Raw genomic sequence first — 18207 nt, 5'->3', positions numbered from 1 at the left:
ATGTATTCTTACTGTGACATCGACAAAGCACAGAGTCAAGTCAGTCTCGGTAAAATCGTGCCGTAAAAAGCCTCCGAAAGCAAGCAATGGTCTCCGATTCAAGTTCAGTGTGTGAACATTTTTTAAAAGTATTTTTAGATAGGGAAATGATTAACTTAAGAAATGAAATTGTTTCTGAAAATTTGTTTACTACAGAAGAAAATTAACTCGACATCTACTTACAATGTGACAATGTCACTGAAGTCTTAAATGCACAATGCTTATAATCAATACACAACCATGATCCTTAGAAGCATACTATTTAACTTTAGCTCAACACAACAGCACTGTGTGAAGTGACAGATGTTGAAATACAATTTTTCTAGCTAAATGGTTACCATAAACTTATGGTTCAATGTGAAATATTGAGAAACTATTTTTCATATTGAGCAGTTTTTCTTCAGAACTTCAGAAAGTCAATAAATTCACAAATGAATTTACCATAGTTCTAAACGCTTTATACTTTTAACTCAATCTGATTGTAGTGTAGATTACAGCAACTTTTTTATTACTGGCATGAAATGAATAGGATACATTCCAGCTCGCTAAGCCACACAAATACATTCAAACCTTAACTTTAGCGGCCACTTGTTCAAGATATTCCCCTGAACCAAACCATCCCCCCCCCTTTCCCCTAGAATTTTTTTCTGTTTTATAATATAATGACAGTGTTCAAGACATCTCTATCAGTCTAACTTTAAGACAACCACTTTTCTCTTCAACAGTAAATCGGCATCTTGGGCAATTTCAACTGTAATTGTATACATGCAGCACTAAAACTGAAATGTGTGGCACAGTGACGCATCTGGAGATTCTTTGTGCGATTGTACTAAAATATGCCCAAATAATTTTCTTACGGAATATTAAAAACAAAATTTCACAAACAATTTAATTAGCAACTCAATTCACTAAATGAAATAAAACACTTTTAACTGAAAAGTCCACAATAGGACAACCTGAAATGGCTGTTCAGACCAGAGTGCAATATTGCTATTTTCATCTCTGAAGGAAAGGGAACCACTTTAAAAAAAAAAAAATAAGAGGAAGCAAACACCCTCACTTCTAGGTCCTCCGCATTTTTTTCCTCTCCATTGTGCGCGGAGGAAGCAAAATTTTTCGCAAGACAAACATGCTACTTTTGGAACAATCACTCTTGGTCTTAATCTAGTTTTAATCAATAACCACATGTTCATCAGCTCCCAGCACCATCGCAGCTTTAATGAGTACCACCGTTCAATCTTGCGTAGAGCGAAAAAACTTTTTTCTTCATTTAATATTTTGACATCACTGATCCATTTGGAAAAAGATAAACCAGATTGTAGACATATTCACTTTTATTTTACATGAACAAGACAAAAGTTGCACTGTGTTCTTTCAGTAAAAGACTGCTTCCAATATTTTCACAAAAGCGTGGTCCTGTTGTCCCCCAATCACACATAAAGTTATCACACCTTTTACCAAAAAAAAAGCCAACAAATACCTCAATGACCCTCACCTAAATCACTAGGTGATGCTTAAAAAAGCCCTTTAAATGCAACGTAATCGTTAGTGCGGCAAAAATAAGGTAAAAATAAATTCTGAGAAAAGTGAGAAAAGGGGAAGAGGAGCGGAGCAGCACACTATGATAAAGCTTGTAGTTCTTTCACAGAAAGTTATTGCATGCATCTATCAACCATCACCAAAGAATTTCCCAGGAAGCAGAGGAAGTCAATCTAATAAAGTTTCATCAGTCTCAGTTCATGCTGTTAACATGCAGAACTTTGCTTTGCGTTTGACGATTTTGGCTTGATTGACTTACACACGAGTTTAAAAGTTTAGCGTGAGAAATTTCAAACAAAAACCAAAGTGTCATAAATCTTTGTTAAAGGAAGTAAAATTTACAATTCACTTGATCCAGTCACTGATTCACAAATCCAGGCAGACACATGAATGACCGCAATGTCAGCACAAGACATGAGACGGTATTCACAAAGTGTTTGCTGGCAACTTCTGCTCCACTCCAGCCTCACTTCGTCAAGAAGTCGTCAATGATTACAACGAACCCACCTTGCTTGCATAGCGAACCGGAGTTACATAATGCACACAAGACTCCGTGTTAATCAAGACCTTTTTGCAATACGAGAGCATGCACGTGCTGTTAGCAAGTCATCTCTTTTAATAAGATTTTGCCTGTGCTCTGATCTGTTATCACAGCGAACAGAGTGAGAACAAACTGACAATGTCATCAAGTGTTTCATCGGTAATCCGATTATACTTATACTGCATTTCTTTGGTTCCGTTTAGCAATGTACAAAGGAAGCGGAAATACAAGACCCTGCCATTATAAAGTTTGAGATGATTGACTTATGCTTCTGATGAAAAGAAAAAAACAACTTTTATGGTCCCAGGTTACTGATGCTATAAAAGAAAAATGTATTCTTTTTAAAAATTGAGCATTTATCATGCTTAATATCAGGTTTTAGGCTTGTGACTGTCCATTAATTTCCCAATGAATTAACTTTCCCGAGTACAACAACTAAAATTTAAAGGGAGTTCATACTTTGCATAGACTAGGATTCACATTTGTTCTTTTGTTCCACAGTTAGCTATTACAATCTTTGTCACAGAAACCAAAATGTTTTTACATTTCTGGTTTGCAGCCCTTGCACACGGTATTTCTCAGTTAGGCGATAAAATGATGCAGACCCAAAGGACCTTGACTGTGCACTGAATGAAATTAAATTACTTAAAAATAGATACTGATGATTCAAAGTCCTACACCATTACCAAATCAAAGCTGTTAGGTCCGCTTACTAAAGGTGGGTTGGGTTGGGTTGTTTTTTTTTCAAATCAGTAAATGAAAACTATTCTTTGTCTTTAAATATTGAATGGTTTAATCATACATTATTTGCAAATAACAATTTCTGTATCAAACATCTATCCTCACGAGTATGATGATAAAACCTCAGTTGCAGATGATCAGCCATATAATGAACACAAGCAGTCTTTCCATACTCACACACGCATGCACGATGCACTTGTTCAGTTAAATGACATTTGCCTAACAATGACACAACTTTTTCTCATGCACACTCTCACTATGTACAGTAGGCGTACAAAGACCTGTATTTTTAAAAGGACTGTTTTAGCACTCTGTGTTGACAGGGAAGGGACTGATGCACTAAAAGATAAATGCCCCAACTTAGAAGGGCCAAGTAATAGTATCAATGTCAGCATCCTCCATTCCTGTGTATAAGTCTTTTGAACGTGCAATTCGAGTGTCCATGCCCTAAATTTTTCATTGCACTCTTCATCCAGAAGAGCTCAATGATAATTCTGGCAATGAGATTGTAAAAATAAAATAAAATGCACCAGAACCATGATGAAAGGGCCTCCGAACAAAAATGCGGGAAAAAAAAACAGCAGTAAAATGGATAAGAAGAGTTGGGGGGGGGGGGGGGGGGGGGGGGAATTGAAGATGAGACTACAACTCACAACTGTTGTCAAAACTCATATTTTAAAAAGTGTTAGAAACTAGTGTACAGCCAAACATAGAAAAAAAGAATGTTAATGATAAAGTACTGATAGCCCTAGTCAATGAACCTGTACAGTATGAAATTTTAATAAATGCGAAAAGAACTAATGCAAACTCACACCGTAAACAAAATGAATTAACCCTACAAAAGAGAACAGACACTGAAAATTAATCCAGACACAAAAAACATTTAAAAAGAAGAAAAAAGTACTTTAAAATCCCACGACAAACGAACAATGATCTTGCAATGCACACGGTAGTCATATTTCCAGATTTCCATGTTTATGACAGGCAAGTTACGGTCAGTATTGTTCAGTGAAAAGTCATCCAGACATGTCCACCGACTGACTTCATTAATTTCCAAGTAAGACCCAGTTTTTAAGAGTGCCGTACCCCAAACACACGAGCTCCCCGAAATTAAAAGTTGAAAAAAATAATGTACAAACAACACTCCCCATTATCATTCACTGAATCTCAAGTTAAAAAGTCTCACCATGCAAACAGTGCATTCTCTGCTTTCTGAATTCATATCCAAGAAAACACCTGGCACACAACAATGACCTCAGATGGAGGAGAAGCAAATCAATGAGAAGTCACTAAAAAAAAAAAGAGCAAGCATTCTACGTCAGTTTTACAAAGCAACATGCCACACAAAAGGAACTGCATTTCTCAGACATTAAGACTAGTTTTTTAAAATAAAACAATTTCTTGCCGATCTAAGCGAGTTCCATGGAGACAAATCAATCAATAAAACATTGCCTCACAAACATAACTCAAAATGTTTTCATGCCCCAAAAGTAACATACTTTTCAAAATAACAATTAAAGAAACTGCTGATATGTAAACATGACCTTTATTTCTAACAGTGCCACTATTTCAAAAACCTTGGAGCATGTTGCTTTTGTCACAATCTGAATTTAAAATAAGTACAGCTACATTATGAGAGAAAATACATTCAAAACCTCCCATACAAGCAAACAGTTTTCCTCGTCTCCAAAATTTTAAATGACACGTGATGAAGAAATGTAATAAAGAAGAGAGGACAGAAGAAACATATATATATATCATGATTAAATCCAAACAGAACAAACAAACAAATGAACAAAAACAAATACAACCATACTGCTAGAAGACAATTGTCAGACTGTAACATTATCTGAAACAACTGACAATTTCCAATAATACAACATGCAATGCCGATAGCGCAGCAGATGATAAAACTTCTATTTACCTCATTCAAACGTTGACAGCGCTTGGCATTTAATGAAAACTTTTTTTATGACTAAAAAATAAGGGTTTTGCAAAGAACATTTTTTCAAATCCAAATAAAGACAACACCCATGATCTTCGCGTGTTGGCAACCAAACTTGTCTGCACATTTGGTGGAGCGAATGGCAGCAGATTCATACCTCTAGACGACTTCTATGCCGGTAAGCTGAGCTTCTTTCCTTTCAAAACTGGAGGGAAAAAAATCCAAACAATAGCAATAAGATCAGTGATTAAGTAAAGACAAATTGTAAAAGGCAGTATTGAGTTCTCGCTCTGCAGAAAAGTAAAGAAATAAATATATATAAAACCTGATAGGACTTAACTCATGTAAATACAATTTCAAATAATATGAAGAAGCAGAAAAACCTGATTGTCTCATAGCTAAAGGAATCTTAAAATAGCAACATTGCTTTTAACTTTCCTGTTGAAAATAACTTCTCTCTAAGAGCACAAACATATTGTATAAACAAATACAGTCTAGCACTCACACAACAAAATCTGCAGGTATGTGGAAATATTTTTGTTATATGTGCGAATTTCTCATCATGTATGAATTTCAGGTTATACTTACAGGTTTACACAGCTGGACAACTGGGTCAAAATTTTTAATGAATTATGCCTACTATGCCCCAACAATATGTTTGTTGGGTTCATTGTCATTCAGATTTGCCAGATTTTGGTTATTGACATTGATTGCTTCATTAATGTCAGCCATTTTTCTTTGGCTGGGAAGCTTTTCCTCATTTATCCACAAAAAAAACAAGAAGCCTTTCTGCTTCTTTTGATCCCCCGTGATCTGCTGTCTACAACAACTTCCCCGAGACCTCACTTTGCCAAACGCCGGCAAGCTGTTGTATAGTGTGTACTTTCTGTCTAAGAGAAAACCCTTGACATATGTGGTGACTATCGGATACATGCCTTCACAGGACTGCATACTTCCCACACACAACTAAGGTGTGCAGTCTAGATCTACTGTTGAACTTTTCTGAGACACATTAAGCAATAAATATGTGCTTGGTTTACACTACTTCCCTTTGCTTCTAGAGAAGTCATTGGCCTACCCTCAAACCATGCTTGCCATCTCTCTTTCATCATGGTTACTTCAGTAAACAAAATTTTCAGTAGTACTGTTTTCTTAGATCTGACCTCGTCAACACAATTTTTTAATGCAATGTATGAATTGTTTGTGCTATGTGTATGTTAACAATACAAAGAATATATTTAAGAAATCATTCAAGACCGGAAAATCTGTTCTCAATGAGCATTGTTTCGCTATGTGCCTGATCTTTATCAGGGCTGCCAACCCATCTCCATGGTTTTTAGTAATGACCATGAAGAAAATTAGTAATTTCCCATAAAAAATAGTAATAGTGCTCTCATTTTCAAATAACTATATATTACAACGAACAAAAATAAGTCTTAATTACAGAAAAATAGGGTTTATCGAAAATTAAATAAATGTGAAGGCTAAAGTTTTGCTTTAAACTGACGCCGCATGTCAGCTGATTGATAAAATCTATTTTTAGACTGTTTGGGTCTCAGCAGCGTGGCAGCGATGCTTCTATGTTTCTACTCATGTACGGTATTTTTGTGGGCAAGGCTAACTCACGCGAAGTGGGCCAGCTGTTCCTTTTTTTTTTAGGGGGGCGGGAGGTTGATTTAGAGATTGGCGGTTTTCCGACAATTGGCAGACGATTTACATGTCTGCACTAAGACTTGTAAAATATAAAAAAGGGCCAAAAGTATTTCTTTATAGCCAAAAATCTGCTGATGGTAAAAATCGTAATAAATCGCCTTACGATCGAAATTTCGTAGTGAGGCTAAAAAATCGTAATGATTACAAAAAAATCGGAATGGTTGGCAGCCCTGCTTTATGTGTGTGCTAGACTGTAGCTCTAAAAAAAACCTTTAAAAAACAAAGGTGACACCTTGGAAAATCGCTCTTTGATCTTATTCTTGTAAACCCATGCCTCAGTACAACCTTCAATTCATCACTTCTAATTCTACATCAAATATAAATTGACTTGTTTACAAAAATGGTTAAATTTCACAAAAGTCTATCATCTTTTATAACTGTGACCCGAACCAAGAATGCATGCTTCCCAAAAGTAAGTGCTACAAATAAAGAGGACTTTGGTTAGTAACAGCATAGCTTTTTAGTTGCTGATATATTTTTTCAACTATGAGATTTAACTGAGAGGGGGATTCTCATGACAGGACTACAGGAGGAAAACAAAACTTTTTAAATTAACCATGCAACGTTTAAACTGGAACCAAACAACCGTTTGCCCCTCTTCACTTCTCTTCATATTTTTACATAAATAAGCCTTGTGATCACGATGCACTTCCAAAGGAAAGAAAGGATAAGAAACTAGGCAAAATTTGAATTAAAAAAGCCAGGGGTGAGGAACAGCGGTGGAAAAACAAAGTTAAATACTGAGGTAACCACTCTACCATCACCAAGCTTGTCACTTTACTTACGCCAATTCCTCCGGGCTTTTAAAACCTGAGCAAAGATTCAGGGTCACAGTTTATATTTTACTTAGTGCCCAAAGCTAAATGAGGCATGGGTTTACTTTACTAAACTGACACTAACAATCGCATAAAGACTAGACAGATAAAAAAGATTTCAAAGTAAAAAATATATATACAAACCCATGCCAAAAAACAATTCCAAACTTCAGATACATTTTACAGCAACAAAACCACGACTCATAGTTATACAGGGATGCCACTCAACTTTTTTTTAAATAGCTGAAAATCCATGCGCCACAGTCTCGCTAACATATATAATATGAATATCAATTTGAAACCCAAACGGTGTACATAGAGAAAAATGGCAAACAAATCTTCTGCGTTTTTTTTCTCCCTATTATTTGAACTTACGGCAAAGTCTTTGTTTTTCCGTTATTTGAACATTTGGCGCAAGTTGTTGTGTGTGTGGGTTCCCCCCCCCCCCCCCCCCAACTATAGAATCTATCTCAATCTCAATAACTGAATAGCGGACCAGGATCAAAATACCGGAAAAAAGCGGAAAAGTGGCATCCCTGGTCATAGCATCTGAGATAAATGAGGTATACATGCAGTCCAAAAAAAACGACCAGAAAGGAGATGTCCACTTCCCAGGAACATTGAAACACCACTGTCAATGTTAGCTGACCATTACATCCCATAAAAACCTAAATGTTTTTTCTTGTAGTAGGCAAAAAGTACTTTGTTCCCTTCATTAATTGTGATTATATTGTGTTTCTTTTCCCTTTTCATTCAGTCCTGTGCTTATTCAATTAACATGAATAGTATCAGTTTATATGAAAAACCTGAATGTTTCCTCTCTGTTACTGTTCCGTCTTTATGCGATTCTCATCAAGATATCAAAATATGAATATATATATATATATATGTTCAACATAAAATTTATGGAATATGTTCAATGTTCATTATGTGCGTGCCTGGTAGAGGGTCAATGAAATAAAGCAATACACAAAAGCTTTCTATACAAGAAAAAACACACTGGAAAATGCAGAAGAGATATCTCTGCATACTAAAAGCAAAAATAAAGCCAAGTGAGCAGTAGTATAATATGCATGTCTCTCGAGTACTGCAATGGCTATGACCGTCAAAAACTTTTGCAACTGAAGAGAGACAAGACATTCATCTTATACAAATGATATACAGATACAATAAAGAAATGATAACATAACATGCAAAACAACATGGGGGAGGTGTTCTGTGTCTTTTAATCTATCAGTCGCAACCAAAGCAGTGAAACATTACAAGATTACAATTACAGTCGAAACTGCTCTAATGGCTACCAGTCGTAGACAATCAAATATACAAATGACTACTTCCCACTTCCCCTCTTGTGTTTTTATATAAATGAAAATAGTGGGAATATAAAATCAAAATACAGTCGATAAAGTCTTCTACAATACATCTATCTAAGATAAAAACCTGCTCAACAAGGAAAGAGAAAATTCTTTCCCTTCGGTTGGGGGTTTGACCCTTCGAAGAAGAAAAGTGTTTTGCCCACTCAACCCTTATCTGAAATAAAACTCCCCAGTTTGGTTCCATTAGCTCCAACATTTAATGCCATGCAGCCAGGCGAGGAAAGGGGTAAGGGGTGCGGTTTAGGTGTAGCTGTTACCCCATCCATGTGAGCACTAAACAGTGCAGATGGTCAGGATGGTGTGGGTCTGAAATCTCACCACTGCCTCTGAAAGGTGCTTAAGTGGCGCTCCAGCGTAAAAACTTTCTGGGCAGCCACATGCAAAATTAAATTGACCACTGCCTGCTGCCATGATTGTACACAGAGCTGAGAAAAAGGTTCTTCGAATTGCTGTCACATGAAGGGGAGGTGTGAAATTGGTAGATAGCGCTTTACATCAATAGTAGGTGGGGTTAAGAGTAAAAACAAAGGAGACATTTGATTGTTTGTCTTTAATTTATAAAACAGTGGTCCTAAGAGATGCAAGCACATGTGGCAAGATACAAGTAAAACACATGCCATTACAAAAGAGGCTAGGATAACACTTGGCAGGCATAAAGTTTTGACCACTGCTTGCCAAACAAACAGGCGACCCTTGATCCTACCCAGTACGCTGACTCTCTGAACACAACCCCCCCCCCCCCTGTCAAAAAAGGAAAATGTCTGAGACAAAATTTCTTTTTCTGGCTCCCTTTGCAGTTCCACCTTGGGACTGGCTCAACTGTAAAATGAGACGCCCACCTGCCTAAGACAACCCTTTTTCTCCCTCATAATGGGTGGCCATCTTGGACAGTTTCGACAATTTTTTTTAAATCCAAGGGGGAAGAGGAAAGGGAGGAGTGGGCAGTGGTCATTTATACAAGTGAGTGTCTTAAGCAGGTGGCCATTAAAGCAGGTTCGACTGTATTTTGATCTCTTATTTCCACTACCAGTATTTTCATTCCAATAAAAGCAATTAAACAAGCCTTCAGACCTACTCAAAAGACTAAATATATGAAAGAGGATTGAACAAACACAAAGAAAAACTCACCTTTTGTGATGTACAAGTAGAAGAAGTCACAGTAGAGAATTGTCTGAACACAGCCAGCAACGACAGCTATCAAATCAAAGAATCCCTCAAAGTAATAGCGGAAGACCCAGTTCAAGATGTACAGAGCCCTGTACGATCCTGTAGATCAACACAAAGACAGAGTTACAATGCAAGTGAAAAATCTGTATTAAAAAAAGACCCACCAGTAGCATCATCATCATCAATGCCTTTCATCCCTGTCAAGGTATAGACTGTATACAAGCTCCTTCCATTTATCTCTGTCCTGGGCCATCCTTCCTAGCAGTAGCATCATATGCTAAAAGAAATTTTTAATTGTTTCCAACTAGTATAGCCTTGCACATCATCACTTTACTGTATTAGCAATGACATGACTACGTTCCTCAGCATTGTTAAGTTGGCATTAGATATTAAATATATGTTTATGAAAAGATAAACCATTATTGATTAAATAATGTCAAACCTGTATCTCCCACCCCCTACTTCCCTACTAAAAACAAAATATCACATACAAAATCTAAGTAACAGTTAAGATTTTCAGTCACATGTCCAGTACTATGCCAATAATCCTACCCTATCCACCTCAGCTGTCGTGAGATCAAGTCAACAGCCAATAGATTAAAATATGTTCTCTCAAAGAACACCATCAGATGAAAATGAGAAATTTATGTAACAAGAGTAAACTTTCTAAGACCTTCCCTGCCAAATGTTTTCAAAGGAAAAAAATTATCACAGCATTAGAACAGTAACGTACTATCTGTACCATCTTGCTGTGATCTGGCTCGGTAACAATTATTTCTTCTAATGAAACTAAACTGTGAATCTTTGACTACCTGGCACAAAATCCACAGGCCTTTTCAAAGCATCATGTGATATGTGACTCACCCAAAGCAAACAAGTAGTGAGACGTGATAGTCTCAGCCTCTCCGGTCTTGCTCATCATGAACAACTGAGGTAAGATGGCCACGGATTCCAAATAGATGGAGAATGTCCACAGGATCTAAAACACAGCAAAAGACATTTTTAAATGTTGAAGAAATTATTGAAAACTTGAAATTTAAAAAAAAGGTGAGCAAGCAATATTTATGAATACTAAAATAGTAAAATACCACAGCAATCACCGAAGCAAAACTGCCTCACTTCTTTTTCACAGTGCCGTGATTATTTCACTGCCTTTTTCTTTCTTTTATCTTCTTTTTACCTTTACTTTTATTCATAAAAGTTTAATGCTTTGGTGTTTAGTATTGAACATAAAAGATCGCAATGAAATAAAGGCACGCTCAGGAGACTACCTTGGGTCACCACTTGTCTTTACACCTACAGGTGAATATCAGGCTTTTAAGCTGTTCACTGCGCAAAATTCCAGAAGAAAACTTATTAAAAAGTAATTGCAGTACTACATTTGTCTTTACCCCAATGCATAAATATACTACATACTAGGCAAAAAGTGAAGATAGTCTACTTCTGCAGGTAGTAAAACAAAGCAGTTTAAAAACTGTCATTAGTGAAATCAATGACAGGTGATGAGGCTCTAGTTAAGCAGGGACGAGACCTCTTTCAGTCATCAAAGCTATTACCCACTCCTACAGACTTCAACATAAGTTAAGGACCACTTGCAAACACTCTGAGTGGTCTTCTTGGGTCGACCTATACGTAGGCGTTCTTGGACGGATCCAGTGGCTTGATGGCGTTGCCTCAAGCGGACAATGACAGAGTGTGACACTGCAAACCTTCTGGCAACTGCTCAGGCTCCAACTCCATCCTGCAGCCACGCCATAGCTCTGGCACGACCAAAGTCCCTCAGCTTTCGTCTTGATGGTATATTGATGCGATACTAAATTTTGCACAAACAGCGGCTTATATTGCCACCAAAGTGAGCACAGTTCGAGACCTTATGTCCGTTTATGACGTGCACCAGAAATTTAAACTGAGGAACGTCCATGGTGTCGCACACAAGTCGATAAAAAACCAGCAAATTTGGCTAAAATCCCCCAAGGATTTTCGTGCTGCACGTGGTGATTTTGCCCCAGCTTTGCAATACACCTTGGTAATACATTAACACTTTCAGAGCAAAACATTTTAAAGCATTCATTGAAGTCTTTTTTTGTATTTTTTAAAAATCAGGGCTGTCTGTCGAAGTGGTCCTTAACTTCTATTGAAGTCTGTACTTCAAACTGTTTCTTACACAAAGCCACAGAATACATCAATTAAAGGTGACAATTCCAGTACAATGAACCTTGCATCCACCAAACTTGATTCAAGAACCCCCAAACTCACTGAAAAGAGAAAGAACCCCCCCCCCCCATAAACAAAAACAAAAAAACCTAAATAAAAATGTTCTGCTCAATGAGCCCAAATATGAACAACCAAGGACGCAACAAACAGCTCGCCTTGCAAGCATGCCTAGCTATGTACAGGGTGATCCAAAAAACTTTTTCTTTTTTTTTTTTGTTAACATTTTCCCCCACACTGATGTTTTGTGTCTTAACTCATTCGCTACGTATTATTTTCAGCTTGTGGACGAATTCTTTTCGGGAGGGCGAAATGAGATGATGACTCGTGCGCAGTTCACAGGTCTTGGGGGCCATAAATTCAAATAAATATCAACATATTATATACCAACATTTTCAGTATCGTTTGTAGAATACCTGCATTATTTATTTGCGTATTTTTCAACTTTGGTTCCTGTAAGAGGCGATTATGCAACACAATTGTGATTGGATGCGGATAAAATTGGAAAATAAAAAATTTATAATCTCAGGTGAAACTAAAAAAACATGTTTGCACCTAGTCAAATGATACCTCAAAATAACCATAACTGAATATAGAACAGTAAAATATTGAAAAATGTGGTTATTTACATACATTCCATAATATTTGTACATTTGGATCATAACATCCGATATTGAAAAAAAAATTTTTTAATTTATAATTTTGAAAAAAGGATCACAAACAGAAAAAAATACGGGTAACTTATATGGAATTATTCAGAATTGCATTTGGAATAAACCTATACATGTCTTGAGTGGTACTTTTTGATATATTTCACCCAAAAGTAGTGATTTTGGGGAGAAAAAATTATTTTGACTATTTAGATCTAGGCCTAGATCTAGCACTCAAAAATATTGATTTCTCAATTACAATGCACCGGCAATTTGCGTCCAATAGTATCAATATTACAAAGAAGAGTCTTACACTTCTTTAGTGAGCAAAATAATTATACATTTTGTTGTGTAAAAGTACTAAGACTGGTGTCTGGGCTATAATTTGGGCTTCGCGATAAAACAAAGTCGAATAAACTACGAAATCATGTTTCAAAACTGAATCAAAACTTCCGATTTTCGGTCGAAACGCTTGACCCGGAAGTCAACATTATATTATGACCTTTATATTAACATGGATAAGTGGATTGGAATAGAAACCAAGCTAAAATTGAACGTCGGTTCTCGAGCCGCCGGGGGCGGCTTAACGTACTGACGGCACTTGAGCCGCGCCGCCCCCCACGGCTCGGCGTAGCGAATGAGTTAAATTTGTACACAACATTTGGAAGTCAAAAGGAATTTTTGTCGGATATTCTTTTTAGAATCACAGAAAAAAACAACCCATTTTCAGCTATGTCCCCATTTTTGTAGCATGACGCACTAGTTCGCATTAGGCCTACCACTAAAAATTCCAACGATTGCGCCACATTGCTAACTACAGTAGTCTAACAGGCCAACAGAAGTTTGCAGATAGTTTCTCTCAAGTTTCCTTCGCATGCTGAGATCATGGTTAAGATTAGCAAAGAGCAGAGAGCTTTTTATATTGAACATTTCCTCACCATTAAATCATTTCGTAAGTTTCGCACAAGATAAGGAATAATGTTATGGTGCCCTTAAGGCCTTCTTTGATGTCAAGGGTGGAATTTGTCCATCAGTTAGGACCTGTAGAGAATTGGAACTAAAATTTCCCAGACAAAATTACCACTTCAGGTCAAACACGAACCGTTCGCATCCTTTTAAACGTCATAAGGGTGCAGAATTCAGTAGATGAGCCCAATGAGACGTCTGTCCGTAGACAATGTCGGCAGCAATGACATTCCCACATCTCAACGATCCACATTCTCAAGGTAAATCATCATCTACGACAGTTACATTTTCCCATTCACGAAGCTATCAGAGACAACAATGTGTTCATGATTCCTCGATTGTCTTGAAAAAAAGTGCAGACATTTCCTCTATGACATTTTGTTCCTTGGCAAAGCCCATATTCACCTTTTAAGTTTGTTCAACTCCACATATGCTGTCTATTTGGGCAACCTCACCCCCTCACCTCCCCTACCCCATATTGTCTCTAGAAACAGCTCCATACTGTAAGGTGTACCGTGAGTGTGGCTTTGAGTACTCATGGTTGAGTGGATCTTTGTGTTTGGCACCACTGAACATTACGAACGACGCATTAAAATGTGTCGAGTCCAAAGGAGACATATATAGACAAAAAGGTTCCCATTTGTCACACCTTGTTTTCACTGAGATCCCTGCCTCAGAAAAACTGAACATCAAAGAGATGAATTCAGGGACTGCAAGGTTCACTGTATTATTGACAACATCACCAGGGTGCAGAATTCAGTAGATGAGCCCAATGAGTCGTCTGTCCGTAGACGATGTCGGTAGCAATGGCATTCCCACATCTCAACGATCCACATTCTCAAAGCAGATCTTCATCTACGACTGTTACATTTTCCCATTCACGAAGCTATCAGATACAGCAATGTGTTCATGATTCCTCGATTGTCTTGAAAAAAGTGCAGACATTTCCTCTATGACATTTTGTTCCTTGGCAAAGCCCATATTCACCTGTTAGGTTATATCAACTCCACATATGCTGTCTATTTGGGCAACCTCACCCCCCCCATCCCATATTGTCTCTAGAAACAGCTCCATACTGTAAGGTGTACAGTGTGTGTGGCTTTGAGTACTCATGGTTGAGTGAATCTTTGTGTTTGGCACCACTGAACATTACGAACGACGCATTAAAATGTGTCGAGTCCAAAGGAGACATATATAGACAAAAAGGTTCCCATTTGTCACACCTTGTTTTCACCGAGATCCCTGCCTCAGCAAAACTGAACATCAAAGAGATGAATTCAGGGACTGCCAGGTTCACTGTATTATTGACAATTAACCTATCCCACATGAGAGAGAAATCAAACTGTATTGACTTAACAAAATGGTGTAACCCTGAATGAAACAAACCTCGAGGGGACTGAAGTTGTGATTCACCAGGAAAGCCAGGCCACCAACGGGCACAACCAAGAACTCGAGGCGGAAGGTGTCGTGGTTTGCGTCATACGTGGCACGGAATTTGAAGTACATGAGGTAAACCGTGACCAAGGATGTGGAGATGAAGAACAGCTTCATGGTAGAGTTGTATGCCGAAATGAAAGCAGTGAAAAGGTCCAGGTAGCGGGTGGCAAACACCAAGGCAAACAGGATCTGACTCTTGCCAGAAATACCTGAAAGAGAAATGCATTACTCATCAGAAAATAAATAACATGAAGTTATAACATTCCAGAAAAGATATCAAACAAATGAAAAGACCCCAATAATAACCATAGCTAACACATTCCATCTGTGTACATGATATAGAATATAAAATTTGAAGCCAGAAACCAAAATTCATTTTAATCTGGTTGGCCCACTGTGTACAAAATTCACATCCATTAAATCCATATTGGTTTACTTTTCTTCAACAATATCTTATTCCGATTTCACATCACAAGTTTTTCTTACTGTTATAGAAACAAAAAGTATTATCAGTCAAGCAATTTGTCATCAGAGTCAAACTCATCCAAGATAGTGAATTCTACACAAGAAAATTATTTTAAAAGAAAATAAAAATGACTTGAACTACTAAAGAAATGTGGTAAAAAAAATAACATGAAATCGCTTTTAAAATACTTAAACTAAATACCTACACTAATCACATGAGGTAGACCCCCCCCCCCTTCCGAAACTCCCTTCTTGACCTTTTTCAGTTCAGGCGCAACGAACTATACATTTGGCTATATCACTGGGGCAAGGTTCTGAAAAACTCACTATTCTCATATATATATTAATGATATTAATTAATCATTATATCAGGGGGGCGAATGTTAAAAGTGGTCTCCGAACAATTTAGCTCTCTTCTATTTCTGTCTTTCAGAATTTTTGAGAACAGAGAGTAGGAGGATCATCATTCCCTCTTGACATTTTTACATACTTTTCAGGACCTGTGTACTTTTTATTACAGCTGTCAAAGATCAGCAGTTATTTTTTATTTCGTCTTTAGAATCGGAGCAGATTTGCTGAAAGTGCATCTTTAATAATGTTGTATTAATGGTCATCAAGATCTTTTAGAAGCAGCAAAGACTCACACGGCTGCACCTTCTGATATCAAACTACGTCTAAAAAGACTACGATGTCATCATTATCTGGAAAGCTAGCCGATTAGATGTTCATTGATTAAAGAATGGCAGAAGATGTAACTGAAATTTATAACGAGTAGAGGTCCACATCATAATACCCAGACCACCCTGAACCTTTTCATCTCTGCTCCTGAAAAGTTCTTAGACCTAACTTAATTAATAAATGGGGGAAAAGGGTAAAAAGAGAGAAAAAAACTTTTGAGCATGTTCACAACCTTGACTCTTAATTTTTAACACTCAGCCACATTTGACAAATGACCTTCAAAATGATCATAAAACAATAATGATTTTGACACCACAAGTGTCTACTTAGGCTAATATGACTCCCACAAAATGGCAACATGTACATGGCTCAGAAATAAATATAAGACTAGCATGTGGTTATTGGGGTAAACCTCTTAGCCCCTCAAGCAGCCATCATATGACACTGCTCAAGCTACAACAGATGGGTGTACCCGAATCTGACAACACATTTTATTTTACCACCAGGAAATGACAAATGTTTGTTACAAACAGTGAAACAGGCTCTATTTATAGGCAATAATTCAGTAATTAATAAATATATAAAGGTTGGGTAAGATATATGTTAACACAAACTTACACAGGATTCAGGTTCAGAAAAGGCTGAGAAAGCAATCAGAATTTCTCTGAAGTTGCAAAAGGAAAAAGGCTTTACAGAGACTGAGCTAAAGACAATGGAAGTGATTATTCACACAGGGTGTGCGCATAAGAATTAATTTTATTCACACCGGGTGTGCGTAAAAAATTAATATTATTCACACCGGGTGTGCGAATAAGAAATAATTCTATTCGCACAGGGTCAAGCCTATGTTGATTTTTGGACCTCGTTTGTCTCACCCGGGTATCCCACCTTTTGGCAAAGGCTTTAATTGTTGTAAAACAACCGTACACTAGTATAATAATTATATTGTACTTGTTTCAGTTTTCTTAGGGTTAAAGCATGCACTCCTCTCTCTCTCTCTCTCTCTCTCTCAAGGCGCAAGGAAAACAAAAAACGAAAAAAAGAGAGATTTGAGTCATCATCATCAATGACACAATACACAACTTGAATTTCAATTTGAGTGGGGATTTTTCGTATCGCATTGCACAATTAGAATTAGATCTAGATCTAGATCTATCCCTACAAGGATAGCACTATGTTCATTCAGTCCGAAAAGTGTTCGCAGAAGCCTGTGCATTGCTTCAGATGGCGCTGGAGTCTTTGTTTTGAAGCTCTCTTTCGTTTCCCCAGAAGAAGAATAGGATATAAGCAGTCTGTTAATTTCCGTTATATTGTTTTTCACATATGTAGGGTAACCCTGTTCGCAAAGTCCGCACTTTTTCGAAGAGGGCACCAAATTTTGAGAACACTTTTTTAATTGGCTCAAAGAGAGGAGTGAACTAGATTCTAGATCTATCTTGTTATATGATCTTTGTCCCTAAGCGATGTAGGGAAAAAAAAAGAGGAAATGCTAGGCCCCCTATTAATTTACATCCTTCTTTTGAAACGCCCTGTGCCAGTAATATTTTGTAGCATTCACACATACTGTGCGAATAAAATTTCATAGTATTCACACACCCTGTGTGAATAAAATTTCATAGTATTCACACACTGCGAATAAAATTTCATAGATCTAGATCTAGATCTAGATTCTAGTATTCACAAACCCTGTGTGAATAAAATTATCAGTGTGCGAATACAATTCCATATTATTCACACACCCTGTGCGAAAAAGTACAGCCAAAGACAATCATGAGACGGGTTAAAAATAACGAAGTGTATACAGACCCAGTAACCGGGAACAAAGTCACGAAGTATACAGACCCGGTAGGGGAACTCTTTTTTGAGATTTCGGAGTTTCAGCGCCCAGACCCGGTAGTGTGTGTGTGTGTGTGTGTGTGTGTGT

The 18207-nt window shown here is 37.3% G+C and overlaps 1 protein-coding gene across 1 annotated transcript in view; it reads right to left on the bottom strand.

Moving 5' to 3' along the window:
* Nucleotides 1-1355: 1355 nt before the first annotated feature.
* LOC101850190 (ER lumen protein-retaining receptor 2) overlaps nucleotides 1356-18207 on the bottom strand; it is a 19382-nt gene continuing 2530 nt past the window's right edge. Inside the window, exons 2-5 of the mRNA XM_005104292.3 lie at nucleotides 15090-15349; nucleotides 10741-10855; nucleotides 9838-9975; nucleotides 1356-5010 (exon numbers count right to left, since the gene is read on the bottom strand). Coding sequence (XP_005104349.1) covers nucleotides 4976-5010; nucleotides 9838-9975; nucleotides 10741-10855; nucleotides 15090-15349 — 548 coding nt within the window. The 3' untranslated portion in view covers nucleotides 1356-4975. The remainder of the gene's footprint in view (nucleotides 5011-9837; nucleotides 9976-10740; nucleotides 10856-15089; nucleotides 15350-18207) is intronic.

Source organism: Aplysia californica, unplaced genomic scaffold (assembly GCF_000002075.1).
Source record: "Aplysia californica isolate F4 #8 unplaced genomic scaffold, AplCal3.0 scaffold00413, whole genome shotgun sequence".
NCBI classification, from domain to species: domain Eukaryota; kingdom Metazoa; phylum Mollusca; class Gastropoda; order Aplysiida; family Aplysiidae; genus Aplysia; species Aplysia californica.
Note: the sequence above shows the minus strand (reverse complement) of the source record. Positions and strands in the feature narration are given on the sequence as shown.